The 12114-nt window shown below is 42.3% G+C and overlaps 1 protein-coding gene across 1 annotated transcript in view; it reads left to right on the top strand.

Moving 5' to 3' along the window:
- Positions 1–12114, top strand: part of TTF2 (transcription termination factor 2) — a 38384-nt gene that overhangs the window by 14400 nt on the left and 11870 nt on the right. Inside the window, exons 9-16 of the mRNA XM_005299037.4 lie at positions 943–1024; positions 1354–1470; positions 3059–3209; positions 3469–3574; positions 4620–4810; positions 5906–6059; positions 8407–8498; positions 11383–11468. Coding sequence (XP_005299094.2) covers positions 943–1024; positions 1354–1470; positions 3059–3209; positions 3469–3574; positions 4620–4810; positions 5906–6059; positions 8407–8498; positions 11383–11468 — 979 coding nt within the window. The remainder of the gene's footprint in view (positions 1–942; positions 1025–1353; positions 1471–3058; positions 3210–3468; positions 3575–4619; positions 4811–5905; positions 6060–8406; positions 8499–11382; positions 11469–12114) is intronic.

Below are 12114 nucleotides of genomic sequence, written 5' to 3' on the forward strand. Positions count from 1 at the left end.
ATCAGCTGGACTATTTCATTATTAAAAACAGCTTTTGCCTTATGCAAGTACACCTCTGCCCCTATATAATGCGACCCGATATAACACGAATTCGGATATAACGCAGTAAAGCAGTGCTCCGGGGGTGGGGAAGGGGGAAGGAGGGGGCTGCACACTCCGGTGGCTCAAAGCAAGTTCAATATAACGCGGTTTCACCTATAACGCGGTACGATTTTTTGGCTCCCGAGGACAGCGTTCTATCGAGGTAGAGGTGTACAGAAATCAGTCCTATAGAGTAAATAGTAGAGGAATACTAAGAGAATGAATAAATAGTCAGACTTGACCTCCTCCAACATTATTAGGAGTTGATTGTTGCTATATGCAGTTAGTCATGAAAAAATTCCTTTACTCTCAATAACACCTCAGATTTCCACTACAGGTCATATAATAAATTAGTTTGGATGCTTATACAATAATATAAAATAATATAACATACAGGGTCAGAAGTTGCATTATTTGCTAGACATGATTCCCAAGGATAAAAACTTGTTGTTTTTTAAATTTTCCTACACTGTATAGATCTGTTTCTCAGACAGTGATCTTTCTTAGTAAAATAAAGCTTTTAAAATGACGTGCTCATAAAATATCTTTCATATTTCTTTACAAATATCATACATTTAAAAATTTCTTCCAGCTTGTGTGTGAAGTACTAGCACAAGTTAGGTTGTCTTATAACCTTTATAGCGTCTTGCTATTGCAAAAAGTCTGATCTCAGAGTAACTAGTACCACTCTGAGATGTTTGTATTGGTTTGGAAAGAAAGCTGACAGACAAGTGCTGAGTGTACAGTTGCACTAAAACAGAACTTGATGAATTGACCAACTTGGCATTGAGAACAGAAATGTCTGAGAGCAATGTCTCTGAATGCCAATTACACTTTACATTCTGTACCTAATCTTTTCAGGTCCCATTGTTGCTTCACCAGAAGCAAGCACTTGCATGGCTACTCTGGAGGGAGAGTCAGAGACCGTGTGGAGGAATTCTGGGTAAGCAACATAATGATGCAGTGTATCCTTTTGGGATGCATTTATACTGGCAAAAACATGCCTTGTAATTAATTCTCCACTATGGTGGCAGTGGTGAAAGCTGTATTTTAGTCAGGTTCCTTATCCTGGAGAATCCTGTTTTCCTTGTATCCCATCCAAATATGGGTCAGCGATCCATAGCAAATCCTAGCTTGCGGTAGTAAGTTCTTCAAGATCAACAAATATCATACTACGTTACTTGTGAGTTTGAGATGCTTCAGCATAGATTTGAGCTATGCAGACTCATTTCATGAGGTAATCGTGACTTTCCCTCTGCTTTTTCTTTCCAGCGGATGATATGGGCCTGGGGAAGACTCTAACAATGATTGCACTCATTCTGGCCCAGAAAAGGCTAGAGAAGGGGAAAGGAAAGGAGAAGAAATTAGAAATGTGGCTGTCGAAACACGGTATAGAACAATTATACTGCAACACAATGCTAGTACTTCAAGTGTCTGGGCTCTCTAAAAGATGTGCATTGTGTGTGGGCAACATTCGTTGTGGTACTTGGTTGGCCAAAGTCTGATCCACAGTGTGCTACAAAGTGGTTGCCCTACACTTGGCTCTGGAGGTGCAGCCTGCAGAAGGTATATGCTGGGATCAGAGTGCTCCACTCAATCAGCATAGAGATATGAATGCTGGGATTTGTAGTCTGTCTCCATTTAGCCAGGATTAAGGCAAATGCATACTGCTCCATTATATGCAAGTAATATACAGTCTTGCCCTTGGATATGTAACTCCTTCTGGAGTCAGTGAGTTGCACGTGAATATCAGAAGGCTACATTTTCCCCTTTTGTTTGTCCGTGGGTTTCTGCAAGCTGTTAAATGTGCCCCTCCGTTGGGTGGAGTTTAGAAACTGTGTGTGTGACCATGGCCTGCCCGGTCTGTAGGAACTATAGGTCTTTCATAAATCTTTGTTGGGTGTTATGCAATTTGGTTGGTCAAAGTCCTAGCAAGATTGCTAAGGATGTGTCTGAGAAATCCAAACACTGCTATCGAACTCATCTATTACCATTTACACTTGGAGATAATCTTGGGATCCAAATGACTGTACGTTTGTGGGGGGGGGGAGGGGTTGTGTAATCCCCCGCCCCTCCTTGAATCTCGGTAGGGAGGATTCTGCCAGCACTATGTGATACAGAGAACTAAAAATGCCATTCCATCTCTGACGGTGAGGGAAAGAATTCCCTATGGGTATTTAATCTATACTTCATTTTGAAGCATAGAAACTAGGTAATGTTATGCATATCTTGTATTAAAGCCAAGTGGAGATTGCATACATCCTCCTACAGACTGATTGCACCAGTGTATCCAGTTCTGTGTATGTGTACACAGAAACATTCATTATTAATTTATTTCCTCAGAATGATGGCTCCATCCTCAGTTAATTTGTTGTGAGGATTTTTTTTTTTTATTCCTCCCAAAAATGTTACCGGGATTTTCTGTCTTTCTTAAGCAATCGGTATTTCTTTTTCCTAAAACAAAACTTAAATATTTGCATAGACTGTTTTCGTGAGATGTCACATTCTGGCTTTTTTTCTAGACTTTCAGCATGCTGAAACAGAAATAATGAAGTGTGATAATAAGGCACTTTAGTCTTTCAGAGCTTCATATTGCTTCATATTGAAATCCTTATTTATTATATTAGTAAGGCTTCATGCATGACATTTTTGTTAACACTAAATAGCAACAAAAGAATGTCAAGTACATGAAAAATAAGCTGATCTTTAAAATATTTTTGTTTGCATGTGACGTTTTTAATATCGTACAGATTTTCTCAAAAATGTACAACTGCAGGAATACACTGAAGAACTGAAACGCTTAAAAAAGACACTCACATCTACTTTGCAGAACCATGTGAATGGGAAAAGTGGGCCTGCTCCTCTAAATAGATGGAAGGTTTGGAACGTCCAGGCAGCTGGTTGGGAAATTCCATCCTAATTGTACTCTAATGAGAAGATTCTGAAACCTCTTCCTTTTCTGGTCTTTCTATTTAAGATTCCTCTGTCATCCTCTCCCGAGGTACTTTAATCATCTGTCCAGCATCCCTGATCCACCACTGGAAAAAGGAGGTTGAGAGACATGTAAGCAGTGGCAAACTGAGGGTCTGTCTGTACCATGGACCCAACCGGAACAAGCAAGTAGAGGCGTAAGTGCAAAGCCATGGCAATTCTGCACAGGAGAAACAAAGCGCTAAGCAGGAGGCTTATTGGCTCAGCTGTCTTGGGGAGAAGCCCCCAATAGTAGAACTGTAGGAGGCATAGGGAGTCAGGATTGATTGAAGCACTAGCTCTTACAGAACCGTATCCTCCAACATGTTCATCCTTGAGTGTTGCTTTTGCCTGCCTTGCAGAAAGGGTTCCTGATGGGTATCATTGCTGACAAGCATGCCTCTTCTTTTTGTACAGCCTCTCTGAATATGACATTGTTGTCACCACCTACAGTCTTCTCTCCAAGGAAATTCCCACAAAGAAGGAAGAGGGAGAGGTCCCTGCTGAGGACCATGATGTGGGGGTGAGATACATGGAGTTGACGAGGGGGCTGCTTTATTCAGAGAGACTTAAAAATCATACTAGATTGAGAAGTTATTCAACCTATTATTGTTACAAGAAACAACTAAGATTATTGTACATGGAAAAGTATTTCTTTTTCAATCTCCTGTTGCTGCGAGAGACTTATACAAACAGGAGAAACTGACTGGAGACGATGTGTTGTCAAGTGCACAAAGTAAACAGAAAAAGTAGAGTATCTATCCTAATCTTTATTACAATAATCATGTTACTTTTAATAGTAGTAACTAACCAGGATTTGGACTCCAGCCCAAGCCAAATGTTTACATTGCAGTTTTATATTCCTGCAGCCTGAGGCCCGCAAGCCTGCGTCAGCTGACATGGACCAGCCATGTGTGTTTTCTTGCAATGTAGACATACCCTAAAGTCAAAACTACTTTCAATTGGCTGCATGGTATAGATGAAGTACACCTCAATTCCCTGGTTGCGCTTTGTATATGAACTTTATTCCTTACATCTGTATGCACAAGGGACCCAAATGTGTCTCCCATAGCCATTGGATCTATGTATTTCCACACACTTGTAAATGTAAAATCTCCCCTCATGGATTAATGTCTTGTGTTTAATGGGATGGGATTTATCTTTTGGGGTGCATTACATTTATCCCTTTGTCATAACCTGGCAAAATTCTGCTTGTCCAGAATGAATATATTTTTGGGCAGGATATTAAAATATGCATTTTTCATTATCATCCATAATCACGGTAAAGTACAGGCAAGGACGCTTTGATCCTGGGCTAGTAGACTTTCTTGACAATTTTCCAGAGCTACTTGACTCCAATAACAAGTGCATGTTATAAAGGGGTGGAGAGAGACCCGCAATAGAAGTGGTGACTGCTAAGACCTGCTCAGATTTGTGGGGACTTCCACCAGGGAAAGACTTCCTGCCCCCCCAAAATGTATTGACTTCTGGCACTCCAGGATGTGTGTTTCCCCTCCCCCACCCAGCCTGATATAGAATTATAAATTGAAGCCTGCTCTCTCCTCCAGGATACGTCATGTCCCTGCTCTCCTCTGCTCCGAGTCGCCTGGGCTCGGATTATACTGGATGAGGCCCACAATATCAAAAACCCCAAAGTTCAGACCTCTATAGCTGTGTGCAAACTGAGAGCCAGTGCCAGATGGGCCGTCACTGGGACACCTATACAGAACAACCTGCTGGATATGTACTCACTGCTCAGGTGAGCTGACCACGTGGGAAACAATATAACCCTGGTCACCGTAGCTTTGTCTATAGACATCGTCCAGTCATCTTAAACTAAAGATCCTGGTGTAGAGTAACTTTGCTAGTGGTGTGGATTCCCAATCCAGTTATTCTTTAGTAATTCAATACCACCGAGCAACGTATAGTAATGCAGTCTTCTCAGGTGAATGGATTTTGGCTAGGCCAGTACTTTTACTGTAGTTCTTTGTATGGCATTAGATTCATTAGACCTGCAGATAAGATGGTCCAAAGCCTAGTTGCTCTGTATCCTTGTCCATTGACCTATTGTTTATAGCTTTGCTTTCATAATCAAGGGGGTTAGGTTGGTTATTAATCTACTATATGTTCTTCCAGGAGAATTGAATTAACCATGGCACTGACCTTAATGAACAGCTGTGTTCACTCAATAGTTATTGTTTCTCTCCTGTGGCATTGCTAGGGCTTTGTTAGAATGAGGGAGCGTGTCCTTGTTACAGTAGTTTCCAACAAATGAGTTATGAATTTAGATGGCTCTGCAAAAAGTGGCTCTAGTTGGGTCATAAGCGGGTTGAACACTTGTTATTTTTGATTGTCTACAAAAGTATCTGATTTAATCACTGAGTTTAGCTTCAAGCTTGGTGTTTGGAGGGGAACTTTTGCACAAACTTGAGATGAACAGATTGTCTGATTGGAGAGATGGGAGTTTGAAGCATTAAATGTGATGTCTTTTGGCAAATTCTTATACTATTTTTCTTTTTGCCATTTTTTTTTTAAGTGAGGTATTCAGAGGTATACCAACTAAGAGGAGGTGGCCCCTGCTGAGCCAACATCACTGCCCCCTAGCTCCATTGGGAGTAATACTTCTCTGATCATCAGACAGTTTGTTGTTTTAGTGTACAAAGATGTGTCAGTGCTAAGTCTGAATATAGATTCTGTTACTATTGTGGGCTTTTGTTTGAGGGAATTTGATGTAAACAGAACACAAAGCTGTTTTGGATGGGAAGTAATCAGATTATCGTCTGGTCTTCTCGAGACTAACCAAAGAACTTCACTTAAACTGGTATTAATTGTCTTTTCTCTCCTCTCCTGTTAGGTTTCTGCGATGCTCTCCCTTTGATGAATTCAAGCTGTGGAAGAACCAGGTAGATAACAATACAAAGAAAGGGGGAGAGAGATTGAGTATCTTAACCAGGAGTCTCTTATTGCGGAGAACCAAGGACCAGTTGGACTCGACCGGCAAGCCCCTGGTAATGACCTCTCTCCTCTTCTGGGGGTGGGAAAGAGAGCTGTGCCCTTCATGTAGCAATTAGATGGTAGTTTTTCATATATGGGCTTGTCACTCTACGACTAGTTTTTCCCTTTGTTCTGCAGTTTAGGATGCAAGACCAGACCTTATCATTCACCAGCTAGGAGGCTTGGCTTCCTCTTCAGGAAAAGCAACCCACCTTCCCAAAATGGAACAAAAAGCTTCTTATATATTGTTGTTTTCCTAATGAAGTTGAATTTCCTGTCAATTAAAATATTCTACAGAGCAGAGAGTCAGTGAACTGAACTCTTACATCCAACAAATGGCCAGGTCAGAATGGTGAGCCTGGATACTCTGAGAAGAGATATAATCAGGTATCAAATGTATCTTATTCAGGCTAGCCATTCCAACTATTGGGATTGTAACAGCAACGAAATGCCAAAGATGGCCTTGCATGGCTACTTACAAATTAAGATCGCAATTTGTTACCCCAAATAATCCATTAGAGGAATCTCAGCATACAGAACTCTTACTTTAAAAAAAAAAAAAGCTACATCTAAAAATGTTGTGCAGCTAGCTTGTAGTATCTAATTGTGAACAGTGTACCAAGCAGCTGCTTTCTCAACCCCAGAAATTAGTCATGCCCTAGTAAGCATGTAGCACTTGAGGCTTAGTTGCCTGTTGTCTTTTAATATTGACTGATATAAACAGAGCATTTGACTTCCTTTAAGCCTGAGTGCTAACCAAGCAGAGCTTAACAGCTCTGTAAACACTCAGTTTGTACCATGATTGCTTTAGGATGATTAGGTTTAGCACAGAAAGAAGGATGCCGTTTCCTGAGATCTGTGCCACACTATGTTAACTCTTGGACTAAAAGCTGGGTCAGAATGCAGCAGCACCTTGTCATTGGTCAGTGACTGGCAGGTGTGATCCTCTTTGGAGCTTTAGAGCAGAGGAGAAACCCAGTAGTGAGTCTCAGTATTCAAAGAGAAATGTAAGGTATCGGATTTCTTTCCATGCAGTATATTAGCAAATTAAACATTATATAACTCAGAGTGTTGTCAACTCTAGTGATTTTTGAGGTTTGTGATTTGTAGTGTTTTTCCTAAAGCCCTAGCTCCTGGAATCATAATATTGTATGAGAGGCTTAACTTTAATTTAAAATAAGTAAGTTTCTGGCCCTCATGATTGCAGAGAAAAGCATTAAAATGTGAAGCAAGTATAGCCTAAGGGATGAAAAACAGAAGGCTAATAAAAACAAAACAAAACCCAGCATTACTTTTTTAATCTCTTTATTTTTGTGGGGCTGGACTCATAGTTTTTGAATGTTTGAGGTTGGCAATTGTGAGTTCACCCTTAACCTAGCTATTTCTTAAGTGAAGAATGCCAGGGAACTTGGCATCTGGAGGGATGAACGAACTACAAGATGCTAGTATGTGGCTTGGGGGAGGGGTTTTCAGCAATGGCGTTCGGGCTGGAGTTGGGTGGGACTGTTGCCTGAGGTGAGAAACATTCAGTAATCTCCTTGGCATCTGCTTCCAGAATGATCACCCCACCTCAAGTTAGGCGTGTTCACTCTTAGCTGTTGAACCTTCAGGGGACGTGGCTGGGGATGCATGCATGTGGGTTGTAGGGATGCCTATCCAATAGTATTTTTAAGTTTCAATGGACATGGTAAATGTTCCTTCTGTGTATATATTCTCTAACTCTGCCCATGTTAGAGAATCAGCCTCGCTTGTTAGCTGCTGTGGCTGTGATGAGGAACCTGGCAGTGTTACTGTACCTGCAGATGCAGAGCCAACAGGGAGTGCTCTACATGGCTTAGCATCTTTAATCTTGAGTGAAGATGGATTTTTTTTCTTTTTTTTTTTTAAAGATTCAAATCAGATGAGAAACTTCATCCCATCCTTATCACATCCTACCCATTTAGGACCTGACGTGCTTGACCCATTTTAAAATATAGCACCATCCTGTTAGGCCTGGTGATCCATGGCTTCTGTCCTGTGTCAGCTCATGGCTGCCATCTTGTGGTTATTCCTTGACTCTTGAACGTTGTGGGGAGGACCATGTGAAACACTACTCTGTAGAAGGCCAAAGGGGCTTCAGTGTTCTATCCACAGCAGTGTGAAAGATTTCCTCCCAAGGAGCTGAGCATGTTGCCTGCAGAGCAGTCCTGGGCCATCTGGCCTGGGGAAAGACAGGCTGTTTGATCTTTGAGACAGCAGAGTCTTGCATATGTTGTTTGGTGATGTTGGGTTCAATGAAGCTGCAGGAATCAGCAGTGATCATGGGGCTTTCTGAAATCTTTACACAGTAAATGGCTGACTCTGTTTGTTTTTTCTCTCTAGGTATCTCTGCCTGAGCGACACACTCAGTTACACCAGTTAAAACTCTCCGAAGATGAGCAGTCTGTGTACAATGTGCTCTTTGCAAGATCAAGGTATGAGTGTCTGAGAAGGTGGGAGGATGGTGACTTCCCCTCCTTTCCAATTCTTGTTTTCATCTTACAGTGAAATCTTATTAAGCCAGGAGTGAACTGTCTGGGCAAATTCTGCTTTCCAAATAATGTCCGACTGTGTATATGCTAGATGCTTTTTGGAAATCTCCTACCTTTGCAATCCCATCATTGCAGCTCCACCATTGTTGTAACAGTGGGATCACTAGTATAAACAGATCATTGGTGTTTTTACCCCCATGTTGTTCAACACTGCTCAGAGCGGATTGTGATGATACAGTGGTTTAAAAACTCCTCTGACTGCCTGTGTCCTTTGTATTACTACCCTGAATGTCAGTGTAAAATGGTAAGAAATTTCTGTGACATTACCCAGGGTACTGGACTGTTAGATAGCTGTGTCCCCTCAGTTCTCCAGCCTGGGGTGCCTTTTACACTGCTTTGCTGTGAGAGCAGCCACTCCTGGCCGGCTCTCTCACAGCCTCTAGCATGTAAGCTATTCACAGCTGAGTTATATGAGTGCTCTTAGCCAGCCACTCCTGAATTGTATTGCAGAGTGACACCAGCAAATTCCCAGTTCTGGACTTGTCCCCAGACATGTGCGTCTTGTACTGCCCTGCTTTTTCCTTCTGGACAGTACAAGCTCATATAAAGTTCATCATTTCATTCATAGAAAATAATATGCAAATACCTTGTTATCTCAAATGGCATTTCCCAAACACTTCAATCTAAACACACGGGTTTAGATAAAACAAGTGTATTAACTACAGAAAGATGGTTTTTAAGTGATTACAAGTAATGAGGCATATAAGTCAGAATTGGTTACAAAGAAATAAAAGGTTAAATGCAAGCTAATACCTAACTTAACAAGCTAAGTGAATTTAAAGCAAAAAGGTTTCGCTTACAACATGCAGACAGCAATCTGGCTAGATACCTCCAGCCAGGACCCCTCCCCAGTTCAATTATGCTTCTTTTGTCTTTCAAACATTGTTGATGCCGTGAGAAGAGATGAGGGGAGAGAGGTGATTTGTGGCTTCTGTTGTTCATTTTTATAACTGTTTCCATGGGAACCCCCAGCTGTTCCATTGCCAAGAGGTAAATTTCTCACTCGCACCCTTCTTCCTGCCAAAGAATGGCCGCTTAATCGGGTGATGGTCCATGTGATTATGCTGACACCTGGCTGAGGTGCTGGCTAGCCTTTTGTCTCTGGGGAACTAGTTTGAAGCTGTTTCCCTAACCTAGGAACATGTCTCAGTAAAGTCATACAGTAGAATATTATAACTTTACATACAATATTTCTACACATATTTTACCAGAACAGTAATGTTCAGCAGATTATGAGCTTTCAAATGATACCTCACAGGGCATAATTTGTCCAAGATTTAGCATAGTTTTGTAAAAGTGGTGAACATAAGGGTACAGACTGTCACAGTTTCCCAGAAGAGTATAATGTAGACAAGTCTCTTGGACTTCCACAACTCTGCAGGTAACATCCTAGTCTTCTAGGGGGAGGGATAGCTCAATGGTTTGAGCATTGGCCTGCTAAACCAAGGGTTGTAAATTCAATCCTTGAGGGGGCCACTTAGGGATCTGGGGCAAAATCAGTATTTGGTCCTGCTAGTGAAGGCAGGGGCTGGACTCGCTGACCTTTCAAGGTCCCTTCCAGTCCTAAGAGAGAGGATATTCTCCATTAATTTAATTTAATTCTTTAGTCCCTCTCTCCCAGACCCGTACTAATGATCTGAATGTCCTCCGTGGTCCCACCTGTTTTGGAGGGCTTCTACCTTGTGACACCTCCACAAGCCTCCAAAGGGTCTGTGTCTCAACAAGTCTAATTTTTCTCTGTCATGGTCTTTATACTCCTCAAATAGTTGAAGGCTATGCTCTAGCTCCCTGAGCTTGTTGTTTGTCCAAGTTATAAATACTCAGATTTTTAAATCTTTATTCAAGTCAGTCCCTCCAACCCCCTGATACTCTTTGCTGCCTTGGATGCAGTATTCAGATGCTGTTGCACCAAAGAACTATATATAGAAGGGCGTTTCTCCTCCTTGCAACGTGACATGTTTCTGTGTAAACAACCCAAAATTGCATTGTCATAAACCAGTTTCTAACTTGCTGCCCACTATTGCCCCTACCTCTCCTTAAGCATCACCACATTCCAGGTTTTTCCCTCCAGTTGAGTATTTTTCTCCAGAGTGTATTCATTCGTATTTTGCACAAAACATCATCCGTTGGGCCTTGCATTCCTAGGAAAATGGGGTTATTTGTGTATTTTTTTAAGGTGAGAATTCTTCTCTCATGCTTTATAAAGTAGATCTCCATTCCAGCCTTACCTGTTTGTCTGAAACTGACACAGGATTCCCTTGAAGGTGAATCACAAAATAATAGCATTAACTAGAGAGATGATAACTTGCTTGCTGGTGAAGCTCATCTTGTTTCTCCATCCTCACTCCAGTTCTTAGATCAGAGGTCCCCGAACTGTGGGGCACCCCCACCCCCCCAAGGGGGTGCAGAGGAATGTTTGGGGGTATGGCTGGGGCTTGGGCTAGCCTCAACAGGGGACGGGGAGGGAGTGCCCCCTGGCCCTGGATGCCGGCCGAGGCTCTGCTCCTGGCCCTGAGGGCCCCCCCCAGCTGTGGTCCCAGCCTCGTCCCCTTACCCCTGTCTGCATTCCCCCCTCCTGGAGCCGCAGCCCTGCACCCAGCCCCAGCTCAGGAGAGGGGGCAGCAGACACGGGTAAGGAGAGGCATGAGGTAAAAAGTTTGGGGACTACTGGCTTAGATTGTAAACTGTTTGTGGGACATAGGCTGTGTCTAAATATTTATCTCTAATTTCTCCCTTGGATAACCCTGCTGTATTTCATTTTTGCCAGGTCAACACTACAGTCTTACTTAAAGAGACAAGAAGAGCAGAAGAGTCATTGCAGAGAGTACTCTGGTGCCAACCCATTTGATAAAGGTTAGAATAGAGCCTGTAGAAATGTTCTGCAGGGAGTGGTTTTTTAAATTGAGGAAATTCTCCCTTAAAATTAAGAGAGAGTGCAGAGCAGAGAGTGGGAGCTATGACTCCTGAGTTCTCAGCACCTTGGGGCTCTTCTTTGGAAAACAGCTTGACTGCTGCCCTTGTGAAGAGTGTGGCTATAGAATATGCGGGGGGAAGGTTTGGTGTGTGTCTGCAAAGCCTTTTTCTGGCAGTGCTATTGCCAGGCTCACCTTTAAGGTATAGGGCTCTCTGTACGTTGCTTTATCTGTTTGCTCTGGGTAAGAAAGGAGGCGTGGTGCAAGTTACAATAAAGAACTGGTGTGGCAGGTGGTGGTGTGAGCAATGTATTGTAGTGGTTAGACGTGGGAACTGATTCAGGACTCCCAAGTCCTGTTCACACTATGTGGTGTTGGGCAAGTCACTTAACTTCTTTGGGCCTCAGTTTCCTCCTCTCTGAAATGGGTATAATATCTGCTCAACGGGTGCTGAGGATTAATGAAAGCTTTAACAGAAGTACAAAGTGTTAACATAATTTATGTCTTGTGTAGGAACATACCAAGCCCAGCAAAACACAAGTTTCATGCTAAACTGCTGTTACTTTTCATTTCCTCTTGTTGAAATA

Source organism: Chrysemys picta, chromosome 1 (assembly GCF_011386835.1).
Source record: "Chrysemys picta bellii isolate R12L10 chromosome 1, ASM1138683v2, whole genome shotgun sequence".
Classification (NCBI taxonomy): Eukaryota; Metazoa; Chordata; order Testudines; family Emydidae; genus Chrysemys; species Chrysemys picta.